The following is a 24,679-nucleotide window of genomic DNA, read 5'->3' on the forward strand; positions in this document are numbered from 1 at the left end:
CCATTTTTCTTGTGGGGTTTATCACGACGCAAGCCCTTCCCAAGCACTGGGGTATTTCCACAGTCTCTTTCAGGAACTTTTACCCTGGCACCAGGCAGGCAGAGAGCGGGCACTGCGCCTTTGGTTTACCACGAGTGTCAGCTTCTTGGAGGGAGCGTTTTTCGGGAAGTGGGGTGCTCAGTAGGCACCACCTCCAGAGCGCTACGCCTACTCCCTGCGAGAGCCTTCTCCGGGGAGTTTAAGGGCTGCACACCCCGCTCTACCCGTAGGAAGGGCGAGACCCCAACGTCAGGCCGTGGCTCGGCCACCAGAACGGCCCTTACAGCCCCCCGGCCGCTTTCCCGCCTCGGGCGCGCGGGAGCGGGGCAGTGCGCAGGCGCGGGGCCCACCCCCGGCGCCGGGCGTCACGCGGGGCGGGGCGCGCGCACCTCCCCGCTCCCGCCCTCTCCCCCTCGTGGGGCGGCGGCGGCGGCGGCGGCGCGCGGGCGCCGGAAGCGGAAGAGCGGGCGGGGGGTGCGGGACATGGCGTCCGTGGTGCTGAGCGAGGCGGAGAAGCTCTACATCGTGCATGGCGTTCAGGTTATGGCGGCGGCAGGCGCCTTGCGGGGGGGTCGCGCTAGCTTGGGGCGGCGTGGAGGTGGCAGCCGAGTCATGTGGGCCAGCTCGGAGCGGCCCGGCCCGGCCGTGCCGTGCCTGGGGCCGGTGGTAGCGTTGCCCTGTGAGGCGTGAGGCAGGGCCCTTCCCCGCCCCCTGGGCTTGCTCCCTGTGAGCAGGTGTGGGGTGGGGACGAGCTGGGGAGGAGGGAGGGAGAGATGTTTCATTTACGTGATGTCTAGGAGAGAAATCTCTGGGGTAATAATCATCCAGGCACGCTGAGAATAGGGCATCAGAACAGAAGGCAGGCTGAGAAAAGGGTGTGGGTTTGTTTTTTCATTTCTTGTCCTCCTCTCTCCCTCTCTCCCCTTGCTTTTTCTCGAGTTTTTGCCGTTGCGTAGAGTTTTAGCGTGTCACTAAGCTGTGGAACAGTGAGAGGACCAAGGTGGAGGAGTGAAGGACGTGTGGGGAGAAATGCCAAAGATAAAAGGACTGTACTGTCTGCAAAGTACAGAAACTGTATTTTACTGCAGAGAAAACTGCTATAGGGATGAGCTGCATAGTATCTGAGAGTGCATAACATCTGTTTTTGAAGTACAAGCAGATGAAACCATTTGGAAGGCTGTCAGGTTATTTTTGTCTGCTGGGTCTTAATTACGTATATAAATGTACAGAATGTGAGTATCCCAAGTGTCGGGGTCACCATTAGCCGGGGTCCTTATTTCTCCATGCGGGAACAGAAACGACGCAACACCAATGTGATGATCAGGTCGTCTATCTTTTTTTTTTTTTCCTTTTCTGGTTACATTTATATTCTACTAAGTTCCGTACATGCACTCATCTATCTTCTAATAGGCTACAGGTCATCTACACGCGCTGTTCATGCACCTCTACAAGCATTTGCATTGGTTAATTGCAGTTAGCACATAAAGCCCAAAACTTGCCAAAACTCCCTTATCTCATACCCGGTTTTGCTCAGACTTGTGTGCTTTTGCTGACCACAGGTGTTTCTCACTTATCTGCTATCTTGTGTGGTTTTGCCAGCCTTATTTTGCTGGCCTTGTCTTCGTCCTTGCATTCTTCTGTCTGCACTAACTTTCTCCCAGCGCGGCCCAGACTCCTACACCCAAGAAAGACCTGTGTTGTGTTAGGTATCGTTCCTTTTGAAGCCAAGACCTTTACACTTTTGCAGTCTGAAGCTGTCTTTTGGAATGGGAAGGATTTAGTGCAGGAGTTCATGTCTGCCTGCAGAGACAAGCTCTCTGCAAGCTCTAGAGAAATGAGAGGTAAATGGAAAAGCATGGTTGGTTCTGTTGTACTCTTAAGCAAAAGTTAGTGATGAAACTCTGAGCTGTTGCTTTTATAACCTTTTTACTGTGGTGTTTGGCATAGGACAAGGAAACTTTAAAATCACAGATTCTTTTTTTTACTTTCCTTTACTGATTCCCTTACGCACAATATATTGATTGTCATACTTAGGAGGACCTTCGTGTAGACGGTCGTGGCTGTGAAGACTACAGATGTGCAGAAGTAGAAACAGATGTTGTATCAAACACAAGTGGATCTGCAAGAGTAAAGCTGGTAGGTACATTTCTTAGGGATTGTGTATCTTGCTGATGAAATTTCTGGTTTATGTGAATAGTTTTAAGAGAAGTTGAGGCTATCTGTAGATGGTTTTCTGTGTAATAACATGTGTGTGTATAGCACTAGCTGAAACTATGGGTTAAGGAAGTAATGACAGGATACGCAATTTGTTCAGGCCTGCTTAACCTGCTTGAGCTAGATTTACTGTGAAGTGCTTGGGCAGCCTTCAATCTGAACTAATCTAACATTTAATCTTAAAATTGATACCGCTGTTGTGCCTAATCCCTGGAAAAAAGAATTCTTTTCCTTTAGAGTGAAGCAAAACTACTTCTGGCACGTGTTGACTGTGAAGAAGATAAATATACTGTGCAGTATTATAAAGGTTCTGCAGAAATAGCTGTTTCCAGAACCAAAATGATAGAAATAGTCATGGATGTTAAGAGTGTCATTTTAACCTAGAGAAAGCTAATATGTACGGTAATTATTTGAAGAATCTTCTTAGGCTTAACATTGTCCTTCTAAAGCCTTTCTTTTTTAAAAAAAAAAACCTAATGTAAGTTCACTCTGATACAATGATCAGTGCAGATAACTGAAAGGTAGAAATGTCAGCTTACCATAGGCATTTAAATTCAAGGGGTAGTTCTGTGACAACTAATTCCAGCTGTGCAATATGTTTTTTGCTTTAACAGGGACACACTGATATCTTGGTAGGTGTAAAAGCTGAAATGGGGACACCGAAGTTAGAGAAACCAGATGAAGGTTACCTGGAATTCTTTGTTGACTGGTTAGTATACTAGAAGTGAAGGAAATGGGTCTAATATTTGGAATAAATGACTGATCAGATCTTACCATTCTTCTGAGGTTTATACTTTCATTCCACTAATCTCCTATAAGGGTCTGAGTAATAGAAACGAGTTATTTTACTGTTTCAACAGTGGTGAATGTTCAGAAACTTTCTGCTGGTTCTGCAGACTCAAAATAAGCAAAACAACAGGAGTTAAAGAATGAAAACAGGTTAAATGAAACAATCCCAAATTGCATAGCATCACTGCAGCTGGAGAAGAGCAGTGGTTCAATTAAACATGCATTTAACATAACTTCGTGACTAGAATGTCAGTTGTCTTTTTTACAATGGTAGAATAGAGAAAATCTCTCTCAAAAATGAAGTATTCCAGAAGAAAAGAATTGACTGATACAGACTGTACTTCAACTGTACTTAAAGGTTTGCTTACATTGTCTGTGAAAGCAGTGGAAAAAGTTTGAAGTGCATTTTTTACTAATCCATCTGTTTAAAAAAACATCCTCACTGTAAACTTCAGATGCAAAAGTTAATTAGAAAATTTAGTTATATTTAACAGTGAATCAGTATTTCATTAACTAATATGGTATTTGTTTTTAATCATATTCCTGGCTTTGAGCTACAAATGGACTGTTGTTTAGCCTTACAGTCTTCATAGTGCTTGAATTATGAAGGAAGCTAGAAGAAAACTGAGACCTCTTGTTTTCAGGTTGCTCTGAGATAGCATAGTGATACCTCAGTATCATTACAGACTGTCTGCTGTCTGAAACTACAGTATCCATGTCTTGTAGACTTCCTAAAACTGTTCTTTATGAAGTAATGTGCTTTGGGAACCTCTCATAAAAGCCTTGGCACCATCAAGTTAGCCGTTTTGTGTGTGTCCTTTTTTTTATTTTTATTAAAAGCAAAAAGTGTTGCTACTCTGACATTAAATCAATATACCATTGATAAAGCTAAGGTATGAGAGCTAGTAAGCGAGTGTGTATCTCATAATCTTTGACCCAACTGGCTATATGTGCCTTAACGTTTGTGTTTCTCTCATGTTATACAGCCTTACCTTAGACTGCCTCTGTATGTCACAATGTACTAGTTAACTGTGGAAACTTATGCTTTGTAGAGAGAAGGACTCACCTATGAGTTAATGGTTTGTCTATGATTAATGTTCAAAAAATATCAGATAGGAAGATGATCTTCTCAAATGGGGTCCTGCCATTAGAGGGGATCTGAGCTTGACTGCTTTATAACACTCATGGATGAAATATCCTAAATAGTAACTGCTTTGTTCTGGTGGTTTCTATATGAAGAAAGTGCACCGACAGCAGGGACATTTTCTTACTAAAACAAGTGTCTGTGGGGATGTTGCAATTCTGTGACAGTTCTTTCATATGTAAATAAGCGTTAGAAAAACTTCAACTCATTAGATCATGTTAGCTGTATTTTCTAACTGTTAATCTTTGCCTCGTAAGAAGATGGGAGGGACATGTGTGGCAATATTGTGCAGGATGGATCTTGTCAGTTCTAGAAATAGGTAATCCTTACTTTTTGTGACAACACAGACCGAAAGCCTAAATTTTAGAGAAGGGTAGTCACTTCTCACATGCTTCTGCCACCAGGGAAAATTGACCTCTAGCCTCCAGAAGGATCCAAAAGACAAAAGGTGAACTGAAGGCAGCTTGTTCCCTGTAAAGGGAAGTGAGATGCTGTCAGTACTCTGATGCTTTTCCCGGCTGCCACTGGGTGGTAGTAACTGAGCATAGTTTGGCACACTGCATCTCCTGATGAAGCTCCTGTGTGTTCTACTTGGCTTTTATGTTGTTGAAATTAATAAGAAAAACTCAGACTGCAGTGTTTGCTATTTTAAAATGCTTATTTCCCGAAACACTCAATGTTTCTTGTACTGATGAAGTTAATAACTTGCTGGATCACATATATAATTTTCTGCCCCAAAATTCCATTTCTCTTCATTCTGCTCTGGGTCCTTAACCTAGAATCTGAGAAGCGCATTTAGTCCCATTTTGAGATGGACTTTAATGCAAGTCTCTGGAAGAGATGATTTTTGGAGCACTGGTTTGTGATACTAGAAATTAATTATTGTAGAACAGGTCCATGTCCTATGTGATGTCTGTACATCAGCACTGGAGAAGACAGTCATCCTGGCCATCGATATTGAAAGACTGCTGTGTCTGCTTTCCCATGCTTGAGTTTGGGGGCTGTTCCAATACTGACTTGTTAGGGGTTTTTTTGCTTTTTGTTTTTTTGACTGAAGAAAAGATCTATCGTTTTCAAAGTGTAAGAAATAGAAAGAAAAGAGCAAACATCTGAATTCCTTGAATGCATTAGATTTTGTTTGTGGAATTAGGGAAGCAAGGAGTATATTTGTCCAAGTCTGGCCATTTGTTCCTCCACTTCAAAAGCCAGACATGCTTTTGTTCCAGCTGGGAGAGCAGGCTTATTTGTGATGCCTGCATGGGAGTCCGGATCAGATAGGATCTTAAATATTTTAGGTGGAAAGCGGTTCTCCAAATCATAAGAGATGACAGTATTGAAGAACAGCCACATCAGCATGCTCTTAGGTGATCCTCAGATAGTGCTCCACTGAGTTTTGTGGGGAAAATGTTAACTTAAATTTCAGTGCAGTCACTGAAGGTATGACTTGAATGGTGGCTGCAGGAAAGGAACCTTTGCTTCCCTTCTCTCCCCTACACCTGTTATCATGCCAACTGTTCTTTGCAGAGGCAAGAGACAAGCTAATGCATTTTGAAAGAATGAAATGTCTTTATATTAGGGTACTTCCTCCATTAAAGATGTATTTATTGTCTGTACTGCATGGGGTTGAGCTCAGTTTTCAGAGAGAAACGCTGTCTGATGCTTGAGTAAGACTGTTTCAAACTCTATAAGCAGATGTGCTTTGGGATGGGAAGTGCGGTGACAGTACCTGACCAGGCAAAGACCCAAACCAGTAAATACATCTTGGTAGAGTTAACAGCTTGACTAGATTAAATCCAAACCCTTGGTAGCCCATTTCTTTGTAGGGTCATGAGCTTGAATATCATCGTAATCACGTTAACACAGTTAGACAGCATCTGGACCTGAATTCAGGTCTGTCTATTTCTGTGACTGCCTTTGTGGTCCAGATGTGTCATAAACGTGATGTCTTCTGGTGGCTTTCTGAAAGAGTGGAATATTAGTGAGGTGGTTAACTTACTGCTAATTCTAAAACAGTGGATCTGCCTTCTTGTTTCAAATGATTGTATGTTTCTTTTGGTGCAAGAACAGAAATCTGGTATTGGTTGCTTAAAGTAAATACGGCTTTAAGTAAAGAATATCCTCTGTGTAATGAAGCCCTTGTATACCAGGAAAATAGCTGTAAGCTTTTGTTTAATTAACTCTTGTTATTGTAGATTATAGTGTATTAATGGCCTGAGCAATGGATAGGAAGTACTTAACTACTGTGAGAAAGATTTTGACTGGTAACAGCAAGGGTTTTGAAATTCAGTAGAGGTCTGTGGTAGAAGCATCCTTGGGCTTTAGGAGGGGTCTTGATTGTTATGCAATGTGACACTGAAATGGTTTTGAAAGTCTTTAAAATTACATTCAGTTTGCGAATAGAAATTCTGTGCTCCACCTGGCCAACTAAGTTCTTTCTCTGCTCCATAAAAGAAGTTTTTTGGCATTTTCTCTTACTAGTGTGCTAGAGAACCCCTTTTCAAATTTTTACCCAGTGTAAATTACTGCGGTAGTCTGTGAGCATTAGGTGGCAGTGTTTACCATATAGTTACTATAATAATACCCTGCTAACTTCTTTATTTCACTTTGATTGCAAGGAACTGAAGAGTTAAAATAATAATGGAATTAAAGTACATTGAAACTTGCAATGATATTCCAGTTGAGTCTTATGTTCTTCCTACTCTCTGTCAAAGAAAGCAGCCATTTGTAATTAAAGCATACAACATTTGATAAAACTTTATGTTTAGAAATAATAATGAGGTATAGATTGAGGTTTGTATAATTCTTTTCAGCTTATCATAGGAATCATAATGCTTGCATAACCATATTTTAAACAGGAGGATCTGGTTAACTTGCAAAAAAGCTGCTTCTGTGGATAAGGGCTTGTTTAATACAACCTGAAGACTTAACTCAGCATATTTCCAGAATTAAGTTATACTTAGATATGGTCCTATCTTACAAAATTGGTGTCTAATATTAATGCGACTGTGCGTAATGTTGTGTGTTACACTTGCCGTGCTTATTCATGTGGCAAATGTAGTCTGGAAACATAGGTCAGTGCCTGATTTGCAGTAATTTTTTTTTTTTTAAGTGCGTATAGTGCTGTCTGTTTACAGGAGCAGCAAATAACTTCTATAAAATCTGGTTGCTCTTTCTGGCATTCTGAGTTTTCATCAGTTCTGCAAAAGAACAAGTTGGGAGAATTACTGTGAGGTAATTCTTGTAAGTAAGAATAATAACAGGTAATTATATGTAAGCTTATAGGCTCTGCAGTCTCATTGATACAGCTCATTTGATGGTTTAAGTCATACCTAGATGATGTGGATCTTTTTGTTTTGTTTTTTTAAAGGTGAAGGGACTATATTCCAAGACTTTGTTTTCTGTATGTTTGTATTCCTGCGGTGTGCCTGTTGGAAGAGCTGAGAGTTTGTATCATCATATAAACATGAAACAGACATAAGAAATTGGCACCAGGAGGTGCCCAGCCAGGATAATACAAGCCATTAAAGATTTTGAACGTATCGAAACCAATTCTGTGGAATCACTTCCTTTCCTGTGTTCTGTAATGAGAAATTAATTTGGGGGAGGTCTGACTAGTTTATTTAAAAACAAGATCCGCAACGTGGGCCATGGATCCACTGCTTGAGAATGCTCTTGCCCTCTAGAAACCAGAGGTTAGGTTCAGAATATGTTTGTTATTTTGCTGTATATGCATCTCTGGACATTTCTGCTCTATTTCATTGTGATTTGGAGGGGGTTGGGGAGGTGGGTGGGTGGGGTTTTTTTGTTTGTAGGTCTGTTTTCTTTTATTGTTAGAATTTTGTTCTTAGCCGTGTACAAGGCCCCAGCACGCAAGGACTTTCTTGCATGACTGCTCATAAACAAAGTTTGTTATGTTGGAATCGGGGACGTGAAGACCACGCACTTTTGTCAGATCCTTTCTGAAAAAAATGTTTAGTTGCTGCTCTCCATAAGCTGCAGCTGGTGAAAGTAATGAGCTGCTGTCTGTAAGTGGCTTGATAGCAGAGAGTACACTGAGTAAAGAAATTACCAATTAAGGTCAGGCAGTCATGTCACTTTAAAAAAAAAAGGCATATTCTACTTGTCATATCGTCACATCTTTCTCTTCTTAGCAACTCTCTTATTAATTTAACATTCAACTCTAACAGGCTGTCTTGTTAGCTGTTCTGAACATAGTACAGATTTCTCTCGCTTTTTTATTTTTGAAAGAGTTGAGGTGATAGAAGATGAGAGTGCTTAAGAAATAATCCCTGAGAGAATTCACCAACTTTAATATTGTAACTTGGGAACTGAAGATAGTAGTGGAATTTAATTAGTATCAGAGTTTGTAGCAAAATGTAGGTATATTATCTGCATCAAGACATTTTGTTATGCAAAACTGAAATAATTTCTTCACAGATAGGATGCTTATTCTTGTACGAATAAATCCATAGATAATGCTTTATATTTAAGAAATGTTCTTTGGGTATTGGCTGCTTCGGTAGTGAAAGTATTTTTTTCTTTCTTTATCTAGTTCTGCAAATGCCACTCCTGAATTTGAAGGCCGGGGAGGAGAAGAACTTGGCACAGAGATAGCAAATACACTCTACAGAGTGTTTAGCAGCGAGAGCAGTGTAGACTTGAAATCACTTTGTATTAATCCCAGAGAGCACTGCTGGGTTCTCTATGTTGATGTATTGGTAAGTAAGGAAATGAAACTAAGATTCAAGGAGGTTTTTCAAGGCACTGACTAACTTAGCATAACTATGCGTATTTTCATATTAAAAAAGCTTCTCATAATGCGATACAATGCTTCACAGCATGGATGGCCATTTTCTTGTGGATCTACCTATAATAGTTAATCGCTACTTCCAGCTTGCTTTTTTCTCCTCTTCTTGATGCCACTGCTCTACTGCAGAGCTAATAAAACACTGAATACTCCAAATCTGTCTCAGATAAAAATCAGTGATCAAGGAAATTTCCACTGAGGAAGGCTAAACTTTTTTCTAGCTAGATATAACAGCAAATGTATCATTGTAGTGAATGTAAGTTAGCATGGGAGTATGTTAGCCCTAACATAACTGTCCATCCTGTCTACCTCTTTGCACTGTTATCACTACTAATTCAGTAAGGTAACGTTTGGCATAGGCACTTTTTGATGAAAGTTGTATGCATATATTGATGTAGAAGAGAAACTGAATAGTTGTTCCCATTAAAAAATGGAAACTGAATTTTATGCATATAAGTCTTGTGCATGTATCAGCTCAGTTTCCAAACTATGCTGTATTTAAAGCACTCTGTCATGGGAATTTAATAGAAGTCTGCAAGTCAGACTCTCCTGAGCATTATTTCCAATTCTTGCTGGTCCAAAGTTGAGTTTCTATTTGTCAAATTTGTAACCGAAAATATTTTGAGGGATCTTACTGACAGGAATCCATTCATGTGTATGAAATGATTTGCAAAATGTTAAGCTGTATTGCCAAAAAAATTAAATACAGGGTTTTGTTAAACAAAACAGGATCATTTAGACTAAGACCTAAATAAATGTGAAAATTAGTCCATTAGGTGTTTAAAAGCAGTAGCATTAGCCTAATTATAGTAGATATGGTACATACCGTGACATAGTCTGCATACAGAATGATCAAATATGCACCACTGCTGAGTGCTTTAACAGTCCTAGTCACCAGCTTATTGGAGCTTGGCATAGTTTAATAGAGAATGAAGTGTTAGTTCTGAGAAATCACACTGGGGCCTTTAGTTACTAGGTAATTACAAGCAGAGGTACAGAGTATTAAATGCTGTGCTTATTTAAGCAATGTACTACTTAACATTGCATAAACACTGCATAAACAAAGACTTTCATAAAGCTGACTGCTGCAGAAGTAGTTCTGTATATCTTTTGTATGAGGTATAACTGGTCATTATTTGAATTTTCCTGGATAAAATTTTTGATTGTCCATAGCTACAAACAGCCTCGGTATTTGTATGCTTTTTAATGTCATGTTCTACAGGGATTTCATGTGTGAGCCACTGAAGAGCTGCTGGTACAGTTAGAACAGGATATTGTTAACATTTGTCTCTTATTCTGTTCCCCTGCTCTTTTTTTTTCTCCACCCCAGGCCTCTGTATTTTCACATTTGTGAGGTATTTGTACTATTTCCTTTTCTAAATAGAAGACACATATGTCACATGTGATAGTTTATACTTGATGTAGGTGCTTGACACCTACAGATTCCTGAAGCTGCTCTTGCTGAATCATTCCTATAGAATTCTATTTTTAATAGTACATGGTGGAAGTATGACACTTGTGCTAATATAAGGTACGATTCGTATTAGTCATTATTTGAGGGAGGCAGATTCTAAATACAATAACAGTGCTTATTGAGAGTCTTTTGGATGATGTTTTCCTTCAGAATTCCTGGAAATCGTTCACATTGGTGTTTGTGTTGCATACTTAAGTTGGAGGGAAAACAAGCCTTAAATCTGTTGTAAGCCTGAAGATGCTGGTACCTTGTGGTCAAGTGGGAAGGTACTTGTTTTCAAGTCTCTTTCCACAAAGAATGTTACGAACCTGGAGATACTCCATTGCTATGTAATTTAGCTGTGCATGCTGTGGTCGAAGCATCTATATTCAGCTCCTATCTGTAAACAAAATTTGAGATATGCAGCCTCAAAAGAGAAAATAGTATATTTTGCATAGCCATGCAGCTTATTGATTAAAAACGTCTCAAATGTTTTTTAGTGGTCAGCGTACTTGGGAGGTGCTATAATTCTGTACAGTCAGACTGCAAAGAAAAAACTCCAACTATACATGCCACAAAGATGCAGACATACAGACAGATGCATAGATATGTGTCAAAGGTCAAGAATATATACCTTGACCTTTTAAAATATATGCATTCTTTCTTAATAATGGAAGGCCTTCCACTTCCAAAGAGTAGCTCATGAGTGTGGAGATACACAGTACTGCAAAACTGTAAGCCTATTCTCACCCTCTCTGTCTTTCCCTCAATTTCTTTCCCTTTCTAAGTCATTGATACCAGAAATAAGTTTTTAGGCATTTCTGAGGGTGTTTTTGATACATGTATAGCCTTCTCCACATAATTCACCCCAGCAGGCTGCCGTGCTGAGCGAAGAGAACCAAGGTGTGCAACCTCTTCATTCCCTACCCCGTCACAGCACCTTGTGTGTTGATGGGCATGCATTTGGTTCTGTTGAAATGTTAGTAATTCGCTACTCAGCATCCCTCAGAGGATTTCCTCATTTTTTCTATTCCCCTCACAGTTTGGAAAAAAAACATTAGATATCTGTCCTTTTGGAGGAAAAACTTCGTTGAATAAGGCAAGGTCTACAATATTTTTCTCTTCTCACCCCCAATAACTCTTTAATTTGCGTATCAGTAAATTAAGAGCAGCCCTTTCTAAAGACTCCTTTACTTCCCCCACACAACTCGCAGTTGTGCAGACTTTTAGTCCTTAAAAAAAAAAAAAAATGAAGGGGGGGAATCTCAGTACAAGGTGCTTCAGCTGAGAAGAGAGCGTTCATTTCTTTTTGGAGGACTTGTTGCACTACGCTTGATACAGGCTGTGTTCCTAGCCTGTAGGCACCACTGTAATATAGATAAGACTTTAGAATAGCAACACGAACATAAGCCTAGCAACAGTACAGGCACATCCCATTACTGTGTTTTAGTAACAAAGATATTGTGGGGCTTATTGTGTTACCCAGTCAAATCCAATAGTGACTGAAAGTGACAGGTTAACCTCTCTGTATCTAGCAGCTGTTTGCAAAGAAATAATCTGATCACCTTTGTATTTAGCTTTCTATCCCAACTTTTTGTTGTTCTTTTTACACAATTCAGTCTGTCTTCATAAAAATAAACTGTCTTTCCAGAATATCTGATTTATGATTTGCTCTCATTGCGGGAGTTTATCTCATTCTTAAATAGATTTTGAAGAACAATCAGTGCAATCAGTGTTGCAAAACTGGTTTTGCTCTCATCATACAGCATAGATTGATGTAATGGAGAAGCCTCCATATGTTCTCACTGAAGTAGTTCCAAATGCTTGCTGGGGATGTGTGTGTTCGTAGAATAGTACTGGCAGCTGAGAGCGGAGCTTCTCAGAGAACTAGCACTAGACTATGGCTAAATACATCTTGAAGTTGTCTGTCAGCCTATAGAAGGTATTAGTGGTTATGAAGCCCTGCCTTTTTAGCTAGTATTCAGTGCTGTTCTTCTCTTTGACTGCTCTTCTGATCTTCATGGGAAAAAGCTAAGGTAGACTCCTTCCACACACTTTAATTCAAATGATAGTGTTATCAACAAGTAGACTTTGACATCAGGATTTCCTTAGATCTTTTTCAGCTACAAGACAAACTTGCTGCTGACTGCTTTTCCATAAAGAATAGAGAATAAATCACGACATACCTTCATAACTAGACCTTTTATAATTAGCTTTTCATACCATGTTCTTGGTGACAATTTGCATTGCTTCTTTGAAAACAATTCTACCAATTGGGTTTGTCTAGCTGATATTTAAAAAAGACTCCTCTTTGAAATAAAATAAAGAAAATGGATTGGCTTGATTTAACATTAAAGAATGAATGTGGTGAGTTTATAAAAAGTGTTCTGGTCATAGTCTAGTTCAGTCCCTTAGCACAAGAAGAGTAAGAACAGCGGTGGTTTCATTTCAGGTTCTATTATTAAATTGTATCATTAATTTTATTATGAAGTGCTTTAACTCTTCCATTTTGCATGTATAATACAGTTAGCTGTAATCTTAATTTCCTATCTGCTGTTTCTTTTCATAGATAGGCTTTAAAGATGACTTTGTTTTTTAAAAATCCTGTTCTGGTTCTTAGTTTTGTGCCTTTTCAAGTAGGTTTAACTGAAGTAAAGCCTTGGTTTAAAGGCACTAGCCTGATTTTCTTTTAAAGAGCTTCTTTTTTTCCTCTCCAGTTACTGGAATGTGGTGGGAACCTCTTTGATGCAATCTCTATTGCGGTGAAGGCAGCTCTCTTTAACACAAGGTAAAGCAGAAATGTCATTTCATGTGAGTGAAAGAGGCATGGGAGGTGGGAGAGAAGTACTCTCTGGGAGCTAAACATTTTTAATGCTTAATTATTTAAATAATACCCAGAGCAACTTTTGTTCAGATACAACGCAGTCCATTTGCATGCAAGTAACACGAACTAATAACTTTAATTCAATTTCTAATAATCAAGTGTCATATTGCATTATATGCCCAGTCAGGCTCAAATATGACTTCTGTTCCGTAGCCAGATCCAGAAAAAAATTGTCTTGACCATGTGGTTTTGTTGCAAGTTGTGTTGATGCCTCGTGGGTTTAAAATAAGAAGTATTTACTGATATGTGGTGCTCCTGAATAAGAAGCCCTCTGTCAGTGTGACTACTGATTTGTAACTAGCCTTGATTTCCCACTTCTGATGTTCTTTCTCATTAACTGTTAGTCTAGAGGGTTTCTGGGTTTTTTTAAAACTAAGAGGAAATGGTGGTGAGAGATTGTGGGGAGGGGGAAATAATGTGTGTTTTAAAGAACTTTGCCCTATGCATTTTAATTCAAAGAATAGAAGAACAAAATCTAGTAGAATGAATGATGCGAGTGCTCTGTGTGTGTTTTAATGATAACATTCAATACCATTTTTTCTAATGTTTTTATCTTCTTTATGGTGAAAGGGAATACAGAGTTTTGTAGCACCCTTGAGAAAGAAACTAGGTGAATGACTGCTAAAAAACTTACATAGCAAGAGTAGCTGGAAGAGGTACAAAAGTTAGATTTTTACAGGCATAAATGTTCTAAAAGTAGATCTTTAAAAGTGGATTTAAAAGAACAATCTCAAATTGTTCTTCAGCTGTAAATTAGAGATCTGGTAGTCACTGGTATAATTCTGGCTTATTCATCAGGGAATCAGCGCACAGTACTAGAGCTGGAAGAGTACGTGCAAAAAGAGGAGGAAAATATGCTTTTGAAGACAGGCAGTATGTCAGGTTATAAACACTTTAAAAGGGGATAAGGGGAGAATCCATCTGAGACTACAACTTGTATATATTGCTGAGGAATTTCCCATGTTAATCGAGTTCTCAACAGTAACTTTTAACAGTAGATTGTTTTTGTAGCATTAAGAAATACTGTCACAAACGTAATGGCTCACAAAAGTTTGGACAATACACAAAAGGGAGGAAATGCCTATGTCTCTGTGTGAGCTGCCAGGATGCAAAAGTCATATAGTTAGTACAGTTGCTCCTATGTGAGTTGTTTTGCAGATCCAAAGCATGTACTTTATTTACAAGATAACTAGGTCTTTCTTCTTATTTCAGCTAGAATCCTAGTTCTGAGTAAAGAGAGAAGATCATATAAAAAGCAATTAAATAAAATAAAATCTGTTGCTTTGGGATCTTGGGCAACAGGGAGGGTGTCATTGTTTTAATGATACTGTTTTATTTTTATTCTTCTGACAACTGTATCATTCATGGAATCTTTAATCTGTGGGCAAGCATCCACAGTCTTGTGGAAGTCAGATATCAAATCAAAATGTGGTACACTATGACATAATGCAGAGTCTGATTTTTTTTTTTACCTGTGAAAACCCTGTCTATTGATTTGAGCAGGGAATTCTAGTACATCTAATCTCATACAAGCTCAAAGTCAAGAGGTGAAATTCAGAGTGAAAACCTGTGGTCCTCATTCTCTGTTCCTCTCCCTTTCCCTTGGTACCTACTAAGTTTTCTTTGGATTGACACAAGGTTGTTTAGCGTAGCTGCCTGCTCTTCATAAAATGTTATTGTCCAAGCAAGACATCAGTTTGAAGATGACTTCAGATTAAGTGTTCCGAACTTTGCTTGACATGTATCGCTCTGAGTCTTACTTGCCTTTCATAATCTGTTTACAACCAGGTTTTTGTTATAAGTGTTTTCAGATCTTTGTCAGCCTTGACTGCAGCCTTAGAACAAAGAGCGGGGAGCTCAAGCTGCTGTTTTTTCTCTGAAGCTACAAAGTTTTAGATATTCAGATAGACATTTGAAAACCTCAGCTTCATCTTTAAAATCTTGCTCTTAACTATTTATATAATAGCTGTGGACACATTTTTCTTAAGGGCTAAATAAATTCAAAATTGTAACTTAAGGAATTTTGCGCAAGAATTATGGGATTTAAATCCTTTGTATGTCTGACCTGACTCATCGTATCCCCTTCAGGCATGGAACAATGACAATATGACTGTTTTAAGGGGAACATTTACTCCTCGGGGGTTTGTATTGTTCATTGTGTTCTAAAAACTATATCAAGATCATGTGTAAAAGATAGCAGATACCAAACTTTCTTCTTAACCGTGTCTCCAGGGTGCTTAAGGCTGGTTTTATCCATGATGGAAGTACATATTGCAAAATGCGCAAGTCTTAGCATTAAATTTGATCCTGTGGAATGTGCCTACTTGCAACCGGAGCAACAGAAACTAGGCAAGTTACAAAAGCTACAGAGTTTATAACACAATAGTCTTGCAGATGTCGTGGGATTTTTGCTGGGCAGCATGGTTGAGGCAGAACTGATGCCTGCTTGCAAGGGTAGAACTGGTTTTTCAGTTGTGAAATCTGGGTCTGCAGCACACAGAAAAGAGCATTGTTTCTTACGTGATTAAGTCCTGCTGTACAGATTTCTGCCCTGATTAGTTGCAGGAATCAAAATAGAAAAATAAAAAGTCGCAAAGTAAACACGTACAGCTAGTCCTTAAGATAAACCTTCACAAACGGGGAGAGGAAATCTCCAGTTTTCTGGAAATGCTTTGTGCTGTACTCTTTGCCTAGTTTTTGTGTGTATATACCCTGGTTTTATGCAACTATGATGCTTGTGTCTGATCAACTGCTTTTGGCCTCTGCAGTAGTTCTAATTTGTACCTCTTTCATCTGTTCTTGGCCAAAACAGCTCCATGCAGGCATTTTTCAGGTATTAATTCTGGTAACTTTTTCTTGCAGACCAACTACTGCTCTGGTTTCGTAGCTATTTTAGGGTGACATTCAAAATTGCTTAATTTCACAAATTTTTTCGAAATCTTCCTTCTTTTTTAAACACTGCTCTGACACATACGCTTCTTGTCTAGGCTGTTGTCCATAGTCTGTGTAGCTTGCAGGTTAGTCACCTTGTGACTTTATTCCATCAATTTTTAATGGAATATTTTAAACTCGAAAACAGACTTTGATGCATTTCCAATGAGTTGCAAAGCATTTTGAGTTTCATTTCAGGAGAAGGTACACATAGCAGTTGTTCTGCTTACTGAAAGTTTTAGTTTTATCTTGGCTCAGGCCAATGTTCTTGCAGGGAATTTGTTCTCACTGAAGCAGGGTTAGCTGTTGTGAAGTACTTGCCTCCAGGACTGTTAGCCACAAATAACTAGAATACTCTTCCAGGGAACAACAAAAACCACTTTGCGTTGGTGGGAGAAATGTTCACTAAATTAGTCCCTATCTCCTCCTCTTTTAACAGAGATTTGGTACAGAATGCCTAAAAGAATGTAATCTCCAGAGTCTAGTTATAAAGCACAACGCTGCTGTAGAAGCACTAATATAAAAACAGATTGTGGTTACATTCCACATGGTTAGCTTTCTAGGGACGTCTTGAGATACTTGATGTTCTCAACTGCAAATGTATAAAAGAGAGTGGCATGGTTGAGCTGTGTGGGGGTTTTACTGGCCAGTAAAGCAAATTCTCTCAGTCGGTATTCCATCCTAGTGGTCACCTGGATAAATGAGGGTATAGAAGATGCTGATGTTCTTGACAGCTTGAGATACCATCTTCTACTAAATTGTTTTAAATTACTTTATTCATTATGCTAAGAAAACTGCATGAAATCATCCTGTAAAACTCCCATTAAATGGCTATCACAAATACAATATGTGTACCACTGACAAAGGAGTCTGTCTAAGCTCATTTGTGGAGAGAGCTTGTCACTCACGATTGAGAAGAAAACATTTCTTGGATTTCTGCCTGGGTTTCTATCCCTGGTTGTTGTTTTTGTGTATCTGTCTTTAGAACAATAGAGTCTTCTGGCTTCTCAAAGAAATGAGACTATCTTGCAATCTTCCCATCTTGCTAAAGAGAAAGGATTTTACTAATGTCATCTTTTCCCTTTACCCCAAGTCTCCTTAGTTAGTGTCATTCTTTCCTGAACAACTTTCCTACTTGTATTTGCTGCTGATGTCACAGCTTTGTCAAGGACTGTAATTGCTGTAATTCTGACAACTTTACTGTTGTCTGCAAGGTTGGGAACCACAGTACAAAAGAATTCAGTCTTAGTAATTTCTCTCCCGTGCATCCAGGCAGATGTACAGAGAATTGTTCAGAACTGATTTGTGCAATTCCAAAAGAATCTCTCCCCCCATATATTAGTATAAAAACCAGCTCAAATTCTAACAGTTTGAGTGATGTAAATATGATGATCTTAGCCTAAATATCGTCTCGCTTACAATGTTTTATTCCTAGTCTCAGTGAGTTGTTAATACTTTGATAACATTCTGGATGTTTTTCTAAACATTTAGCCTCATTTAGAGGAAAGGGCACTTCCTGGAGTTGAGACTGTTACGACAACTGTATTCATTATCTGTTCTGGCACTGATTTTGCACATTTTGTTTCCACAGAATACCCAAAGTGCGAGTTCTGGAGGACGAAGAAGGTTCTAAAGAGATTGAGCTGTCTGATGACCCTTATGATTGTATTCGACTTAATGTGGATGATGTGCCCTGCATTGTCACTCTAAGCAAAGTAAGCCTGACAAATTTCTGACCTTCTACCTAGAGACTTCAGTTTCTGTTAACTTCACCTGCCATTTATTTTTTTCCCCAGATATAAAATTTGTGTTACAGAAATGGTCAGTGTCCACTATGTATTTATATTTGTTCATCTTTGGCCTCCTAATTAAGAACTTTTACTGAATAAGGGGTTTTTTTCCACCTCTGACTTGCAGGTTTCTACTTGATGCATTCTTAAAGTGCATCTTCTTGCATGCAGAAGAGTTATTATTTTTCATCTAGTCTTTGTTCAACATCCACAGCAGCAGATACTTCAGTATGTTAAAACAAATGGTCATTGTTGTGAGGTGCAGAGTTTGTGTGATCTGCCTGGAATTACAGAAGTATTTGTGGCAGGGGACAAAACTCTGTTTTCATGGGTGCAATACTGTCCTTTCCTTTCAAACAGGTTTTTGTTTTCCACATATAGCACATAGCTAACGCAGCTGATTTGCTGGATACCACATTTGTCATTGCAAGAGTTAGTGATTCACTTAGTTACCGGAAAGTTTGTCTGATGTTTCTTTTAAGCAAGTTGCATAAATAGTAGAAAGGCTATCACTGAAGTGGGGGCTCACCTGGGTCTCAGGATGTGTAATTTTCACCTAGGCAGGAGGAAGTCCATGGTTGGAGTTGGGGGCGAAAGGGGAATATGGAGTTTCATATAGACGAAAGGATGGTCAGAGAGGAAAACAGCATGAAATAGTGACATGCTTGTCTCATCTCTCTTATGTATGTACGTGCAGTTTGGAGTCGGAGGCTGTTTAAATACTGTGCTGTAAAGTCAGTCTCTGACCACTACCAAAGGCCCCATGATATCCGGATAGGAGACTGCGGATAACTAACAGAGCTAACACTCACAGTTTAACTTTTATTAATAAAGAGCTTAGAGAACTGCAAACTAATATGTCATTTTGTGACTAACTTGCAGATTGGATATAGGCATGTGGTAGATGCTACCCTTCAGGAAGAAGCCTGTTCTTTGGCCAGCCTGCTTATTTCTGTGACCAGTAAAGGTGCCCTCACTTCTATGAAGAAAGTGGGGAAAGGTAGCCTGGATCCTGAGAGTATTTTTGAAATGATGGAGGTAAGGAGTTTTGAACAATTACTGTCTTGGATGATGCTGCATGAATTGGAACTTGGGTATATGAAAAGCTGCAGTAAGGACTTCAGAGCAGAGATCTTGGTGCTTTTATTAGATGCACAAGGGACTTGATGAAGGTCACAGAGAGTTCCTTTGAAACAGAAACTAGCATGAATGGATGTTATCTAAAACTTCTAGATGCCTGAAATGTATGGTACTCAAATTTGTTTCAGTCAGGTACTTCACAGCTGTAAGACTGTGAAGCTCAAGTTGATGAACTTCGGGAGTACTTTTAAAGAACATGTTCTGTCTCTCATTTTTTCCTTTAAAAACTGAAAGAACAAAACTTCTAACATGGTAAAGTCCTTACAGAACTAGAGATGGTACTTTGAATTGCTAGTGCATGGTGTTCTCTTCTGGCACAACTAATTTGTTTTGTGATAAGCTTACTGTTCTCATTTTACTGTTGGTTTTTCTTTGCTGCTTTACTGGGTTTTTGATCTGCCCTTACTCCATTAAAATACTAGTATCTGGATATTGTTCACATCCACATAAGAATTGCATTTTAAACCTTTCTTGAGGCTCTTCTTAAATCTGTCCTCCAGTATAAATTCTCATGCCTGGGTTTGGCCTTGAGTGTGAGACAGAAATGGGTTTTGAACTTGGAGTCAAAATGAAAATTCAGTATTTCAAACTGGCTCCGTTTCTTAGAGATCCACAACTAATTTCAGCATGGCTGTACTACAGAATGCAGAAATTGCGGCCAAGTTTGAAAACGCTTGGTCTCAAGTGGAAATTACATGCTGAGTATATATGACATCTCACTATTTCATGATGTCAATCCAGAGTGCTAATCTTGGTGGTACCAGTGGGCTTTTTGTTTGCATTCCGAGATGTCATTTATCCCCCTTATCTGTGTAGAAGGGTGTTATTGCTAATCTGGCATCCTAAAGAAACTAAACTTCCTGTGGACATCTGACGTGTCTTTCTTGATGGATTTTTAGTCCAATTCTGATTAAATGTCATAGAAGGCTTGAGGGTTTGGGTCTTGGCCTGTTACAAAGAGATGAGTGCCTAAGTCAGATATAGGTTCATGGTAGAAGCTGGCTTCCGTGCAAATTATCTGCACAAAGCTTTGATCAGAGCCTCTAATTTGATCACTGATTTCATTCTACATTGAGCCCTGAATAGGAAATGAACTTCTGCAGTTCCATTGTGTAGCCTACCCCCAAAGGCTGTGCTTGGGGTTATGTAATGCTCATCTAAACACTAGTCAGAGATGCATATGGAAGGTAACCATGGGTAATCTTCAAACCGTCCTACTCTTCTTAGGACCTTTAGTGAACTTGTCCCTACTTGTTGGTGCAAGGAGCTAAAAGCTTAAGCTAAAAGCTTAACCCACTGAGTGTTATCTCTCACTTGCTTTGGAAGAAGTCTTCCTCTTGAAGCAGTTTGAAGTCGTGAGGGATAAAGCTGATCAGAAGAAACCAAGGTGTTTTCTGGGAAGTCAGATGTTATCTGTTTGGCCCTGTCTCAAACTCAGCAGCCTGGTTAGGATACCAAAAAAACCAGAAAGGCCTGGAAATGTCCAGTGGAGGAGCTGCGTAACTCTTGCTTGACACCTCCATTCCCTAATGATTTGCCTGCAGGTCAGACAGTGTTCAGCTTTCCCTGCCTGGTAGAGAACAGATATATCTCTTAGGAAGGCAGCTTCATGGGAAAGTTTTGGAAGCTGCCAGCATTAGGCTTTTTCTACTGAGTTTATGATCCGATCCATAAGAGAAGCAAGTAGGAATAAGGTGGCAACAGTGTTGTGTCAATACCGAAGCTCTGCACACTTCCCATTTGCTTTGACTTGGTGTGAGTGATGTTGTCCTGCGTTTGAGGAGAAGAGTGCAGAAAGTATATCACCCCTCAGGACTCCAGACTGCTGCTGTGATGTTTGTCCCAGTGCAGAGCTGTAACAATTCTGGTGTGTGCCCCCCTTTATTTAGCACGACTCGTAGTGTCTAGGATTGACAGCTATCCTGCTGCATCAAAGCTCTTCACAAATTCCCTTTGGTACTATGGGCTGTGTTCTGTCACCTGGTTCTTCAGTTAGAAATGTACATTATTGTGGTGGTTTAGCCCCTGCCGGGGTCTGAGACCACACGGCCGCTACCCCTCCCCCACAAAGGGAGTGAAATAGAAAGCCCCAAGACTGAAATAAGGAAAGGTTTAATACAACAGTGCAATAGCAACACAACCAACAACAACAATAACAATAACAGTAATAGTGATAGCAATGAACAGAGCAAAATAGCTACCAAATACAGCAGTTTGAAGCACGATGTACAAAACCACGAGTGCACCGCGCTCCGCGCCAGGAAAAAATGTGACCTGCCAGGATGTGACGTCAGCATGGTATCTGAATAACCCAGCTAGAGCTCCCCCCCACTGCTGGGGAAACTTAACCCTATCCTGGTTAAACCAGGACAATTATTTTAAGGTTTGTGCGCCCACGATCTTGGCAATTGTCATCAACAGGTGAAAGAGAGCTTTGTGGTCAGCTGTATGGCAGGCATAGGCTTTGTTGCATAGATCAGGAGCTAATAAACTCAGTTTAACATAATCTGTCTTTGGCCCTCTAGGGACAGTGGGCTCTCTTCATCTCTGGATGGAGTCAGTATTTCAGGTCATTTAGAGAAACCTTAGGAAAGCTCTAATAGGCACCACTGCCTTAAGATCTTTATTTCAACATCGCCCAATGTTTCCCTGTCCTGTAGCTTCCACAGGTCAATTGTGCATGTGGGAAGAGTAGAGGCTGACGTCGGAGCTAATCCTGGTGGTCTTCCAGTGCTGGAATTTATTTCTGTAAAGAAAACCTTCTGTTAACTCCTTTAAGGTCCTTGGACAGTACAGAATGGCAAATCATGATGAAGAATCTGCCCACAGACTGATTTGGTTATGCAGCCAGTGTGCATTTTGGGCTTCTCTGGCCACATAACAGGGTGTTGAGCTGGTCTAAATTCACTCTGCTGATTCTGAGCACGTTCAGAATAGTTTATTGAACTTTGTATTAGTAGGCTGCTTTGTTGGTCAGGTATCTCTTGTCCTCTGGCGTATTGCTTCATATTGCGTGTGCTGGCTAATTTGAATGTGTGCTTGTGGCTGATGTGAATTTAATTTGTATTCCTGGGTAATCCAGCAGCGCACAGATCTGGTATTAATGATCATGGAACGCTTCTCTGATGAATGGGAGGGCTGCCTTTATGTGTACATTTTTCCAAAACTTAATGAAATTAAAATGAAACTTCCACCACTGTTATTTTTCTTAATTAAAAGCATTTTTTTATTATACCAGCTGGTGTATATGAATCATTAAAGGGAAAATATTTGTCAAAAGGAAGTGTTCCATGAGAGTTGTCTCCTGTTAATAAGCTTATGTCTTAGATTTGTTTTGTTTTCTTTGCATTGCAGATGGGAAAAAGAGTAGGCAAGTCATTGCACATAGCCCTTCAGAAGATTTTGGATGAAGAAGAGAGTCTGGGGACCTCACGGCAGAAAGTTGGATTTCTAGGATGAGTTTTTATTAAATGTTCAAAACTGTTTTTAATTGATTGTGCGATCTTGTCAGTTTGTATATAGAAAAAGGAATTTTTTTATTTCAGTACTGTTATCTTTCTGGCTAAGAAGCTTCTAAAATGTTACTAAGCATAAAGAAAGCTACAGTTAAATGCAAATAAGCAGATTTGAGATGCTTTCCATGTCAGTAACTGTCCGCACCTAGGAAGTGCACCAGCAGCAATTGATGCCATTGCTTGGGAAGTCTTGAGTCTGTTTTCAAGGGTGACTGGTGTAGGTTCCACTTCATTCTGTTGGCATGTGTTCCACTTCTGCAGACCAGCTGCTGTGCTCTCGAGCATATATGGGGTTGTCCTCAGTACAGCACAAGCCAGGTTTTGGGCCTCTTGAAATTTTTTTTTTGTTCACTAGCCAGATGAGAGCAGCAGGTGGAAGTCTTCCTTCAAATCATCGTAATTTTCTTTGAATAAAATGTGGTTAGATTTTACTATAAATACAACATGGTCCCAAGTTTCCAATTCATGTTTTAATCCAAGATTTCTCTGCTCATTAGAGCTCTGATTTTCCCTTTTGCCAACAGGTACAATAGTAACCTAGCCGACACCTCTCATGGTGCCTGAGGTAGAAGGGAAAATAATTTAATTTTTAAGAGTTTGATAATTCAACTGGAAAAGCATAGTGGCTGTCAGTAATGATCTATTACAGGGAAAGACAGAAGATGGCAGATAAGGTATGCAATCAAGTTGTATCACCAGGTCTTCGAAGTAATGGATTCCCTCCCTGCATCAGTCGGCTGACCCAGCAAAGAGTGAGAGCTGTTTACTTGGCAGGATAGGAAGAGACAACAGATGGAAGAAGTCAGAGGAAAAAGCTGATATTCAGGAAGTTGGTATTTCAGCTGCAAGTGTTAGAAGGATTACTTTGAACAAACATTATGGCAAAAATTACTACAATAATCCAGGAATCATTTAGCTCTTATTCAGGCAGCGTTTTCTGAATTTCCTGTTTTAATTTCCTAATATCAGATTAAGAACATTCTCTTGACTGGAACACGTCTGGTGGGAAGAAGGGAAGGTTTTTGCTGAAGAAGAGCTGTAGATGTAGGACAAAACATACTATGGCTCAAACTAATAACCATGATCACATTAAAATATATGGTGTACATAAAGTTCCTTAATCTCTTCAGCCCTTTTCCTAGAGCTCACATAATCATTCAAGGTGATGGTGTGCCTCTGTGTATTTCAGATATGTGTAGCCACTACTATAACAAGCAGGCAGGTTAAAAAAAAAAAAAAAAAAAAAAGAAGAAATTGTCCCACAAAATTCGCCCGAGATGTCTATTTTGGAGAGGTGGGATGTTTTTCAGTACTGGGTAATGGGTTAGGTAGGTTATGATAATGCTACATAGTAATACAGCCAAGAAGTGACAATGATTATACATACCATGTGAGGGAAAAACTAACTTGACATTGGGTTTACAGTATCTGATCCATTCCTAGCCACGGAAAGCTACTTGTAAGAATGTAGAAAGAGAGAAAACTGAAGGGAGAAAAAACATTTACAGTACCTTAGACTTACCGCAGGCAGTTTTTCTTTGGTCATGTGTTGTTTAATGTTTCAGAAAATGGTTAATGTAAATGAGGATTGCAAGTCTTAAACCACAGCCATTCTCTGAATAGCTGTTGCCTGGTTTATTACAGATTTGTGGTTGGATACCAAAAGGCTGCCCAGAGTTAACTTCCAGGGTGAATTTTGTAACGTGGTAATAATAGTGTATTTCTACATAGCCTTCCAGCTGAAGGATCTCCAAGCGTTTTGCAAGTTACGTCATTTAAGATGCTTCTTGCCTGTTCTCCAGATGCTTTTAATTTTAAATTGATTGTTGGTGGGGTGGGAGGACAGAAACCTCACTGTGTTTTCAAGCATGTTAACTGACACCTCTGTGGAGGTGAATATGTGTGTGTTCCCTCTCCACTTCTTACTAAGAATGGCAAATATTTAGCCCATCTGAGATCTAGGCTATGTGCTC

At 39.6% G+C, this 24,679-nt stretch overlaps 1 protein-coding gene across 1 annotated transcript; it reads left to right on the plus strand.

The window, feature by feature from the left end:
• The first annotated feature begins 465 nt into the window (after positions 1-465).
• On the plus strand, positions 466-22,681 carry EXOSC7 (exosome component 7). The gene is made up of 8 exons (XM_074859354.1): positions 466-579; positions 2,074-2,175; positions 2,868-2,962; positions 8,739-8,904; positions 13,164-13,234; positions 17,853-17,976; positions 18,934-19,089; positions 22,546-22,681. Exons 1-8 carry the CDS (start codon positions 523-525, stop codon positions 22,648-22,650), a joined length of 876 nt encoding a protein of 291 aa, XP_074715455.1. The 5' UTR covers positions 466-522; the 3' UTR covers positions 22,651-22,681.
• Positions 22,682-24,679: the final 1,998 nt, after the last annotated feature.

This window comes from Strix uralensis, chromosome 1 (genome assembly GCF_047716275.1).
Source record: "Strix uralensis isolate ZFMK-TIS-50842 chromosome 1, bStrUra1, whole genome shotgun sequence".
In the NCBI taxonomy this organism is placed as follows: domain Eukaryota; kingdom Metazoa; phylum Chordata; class Aves; order Strigiformes; family Strigidae; genus Strix; species Strix uralensis.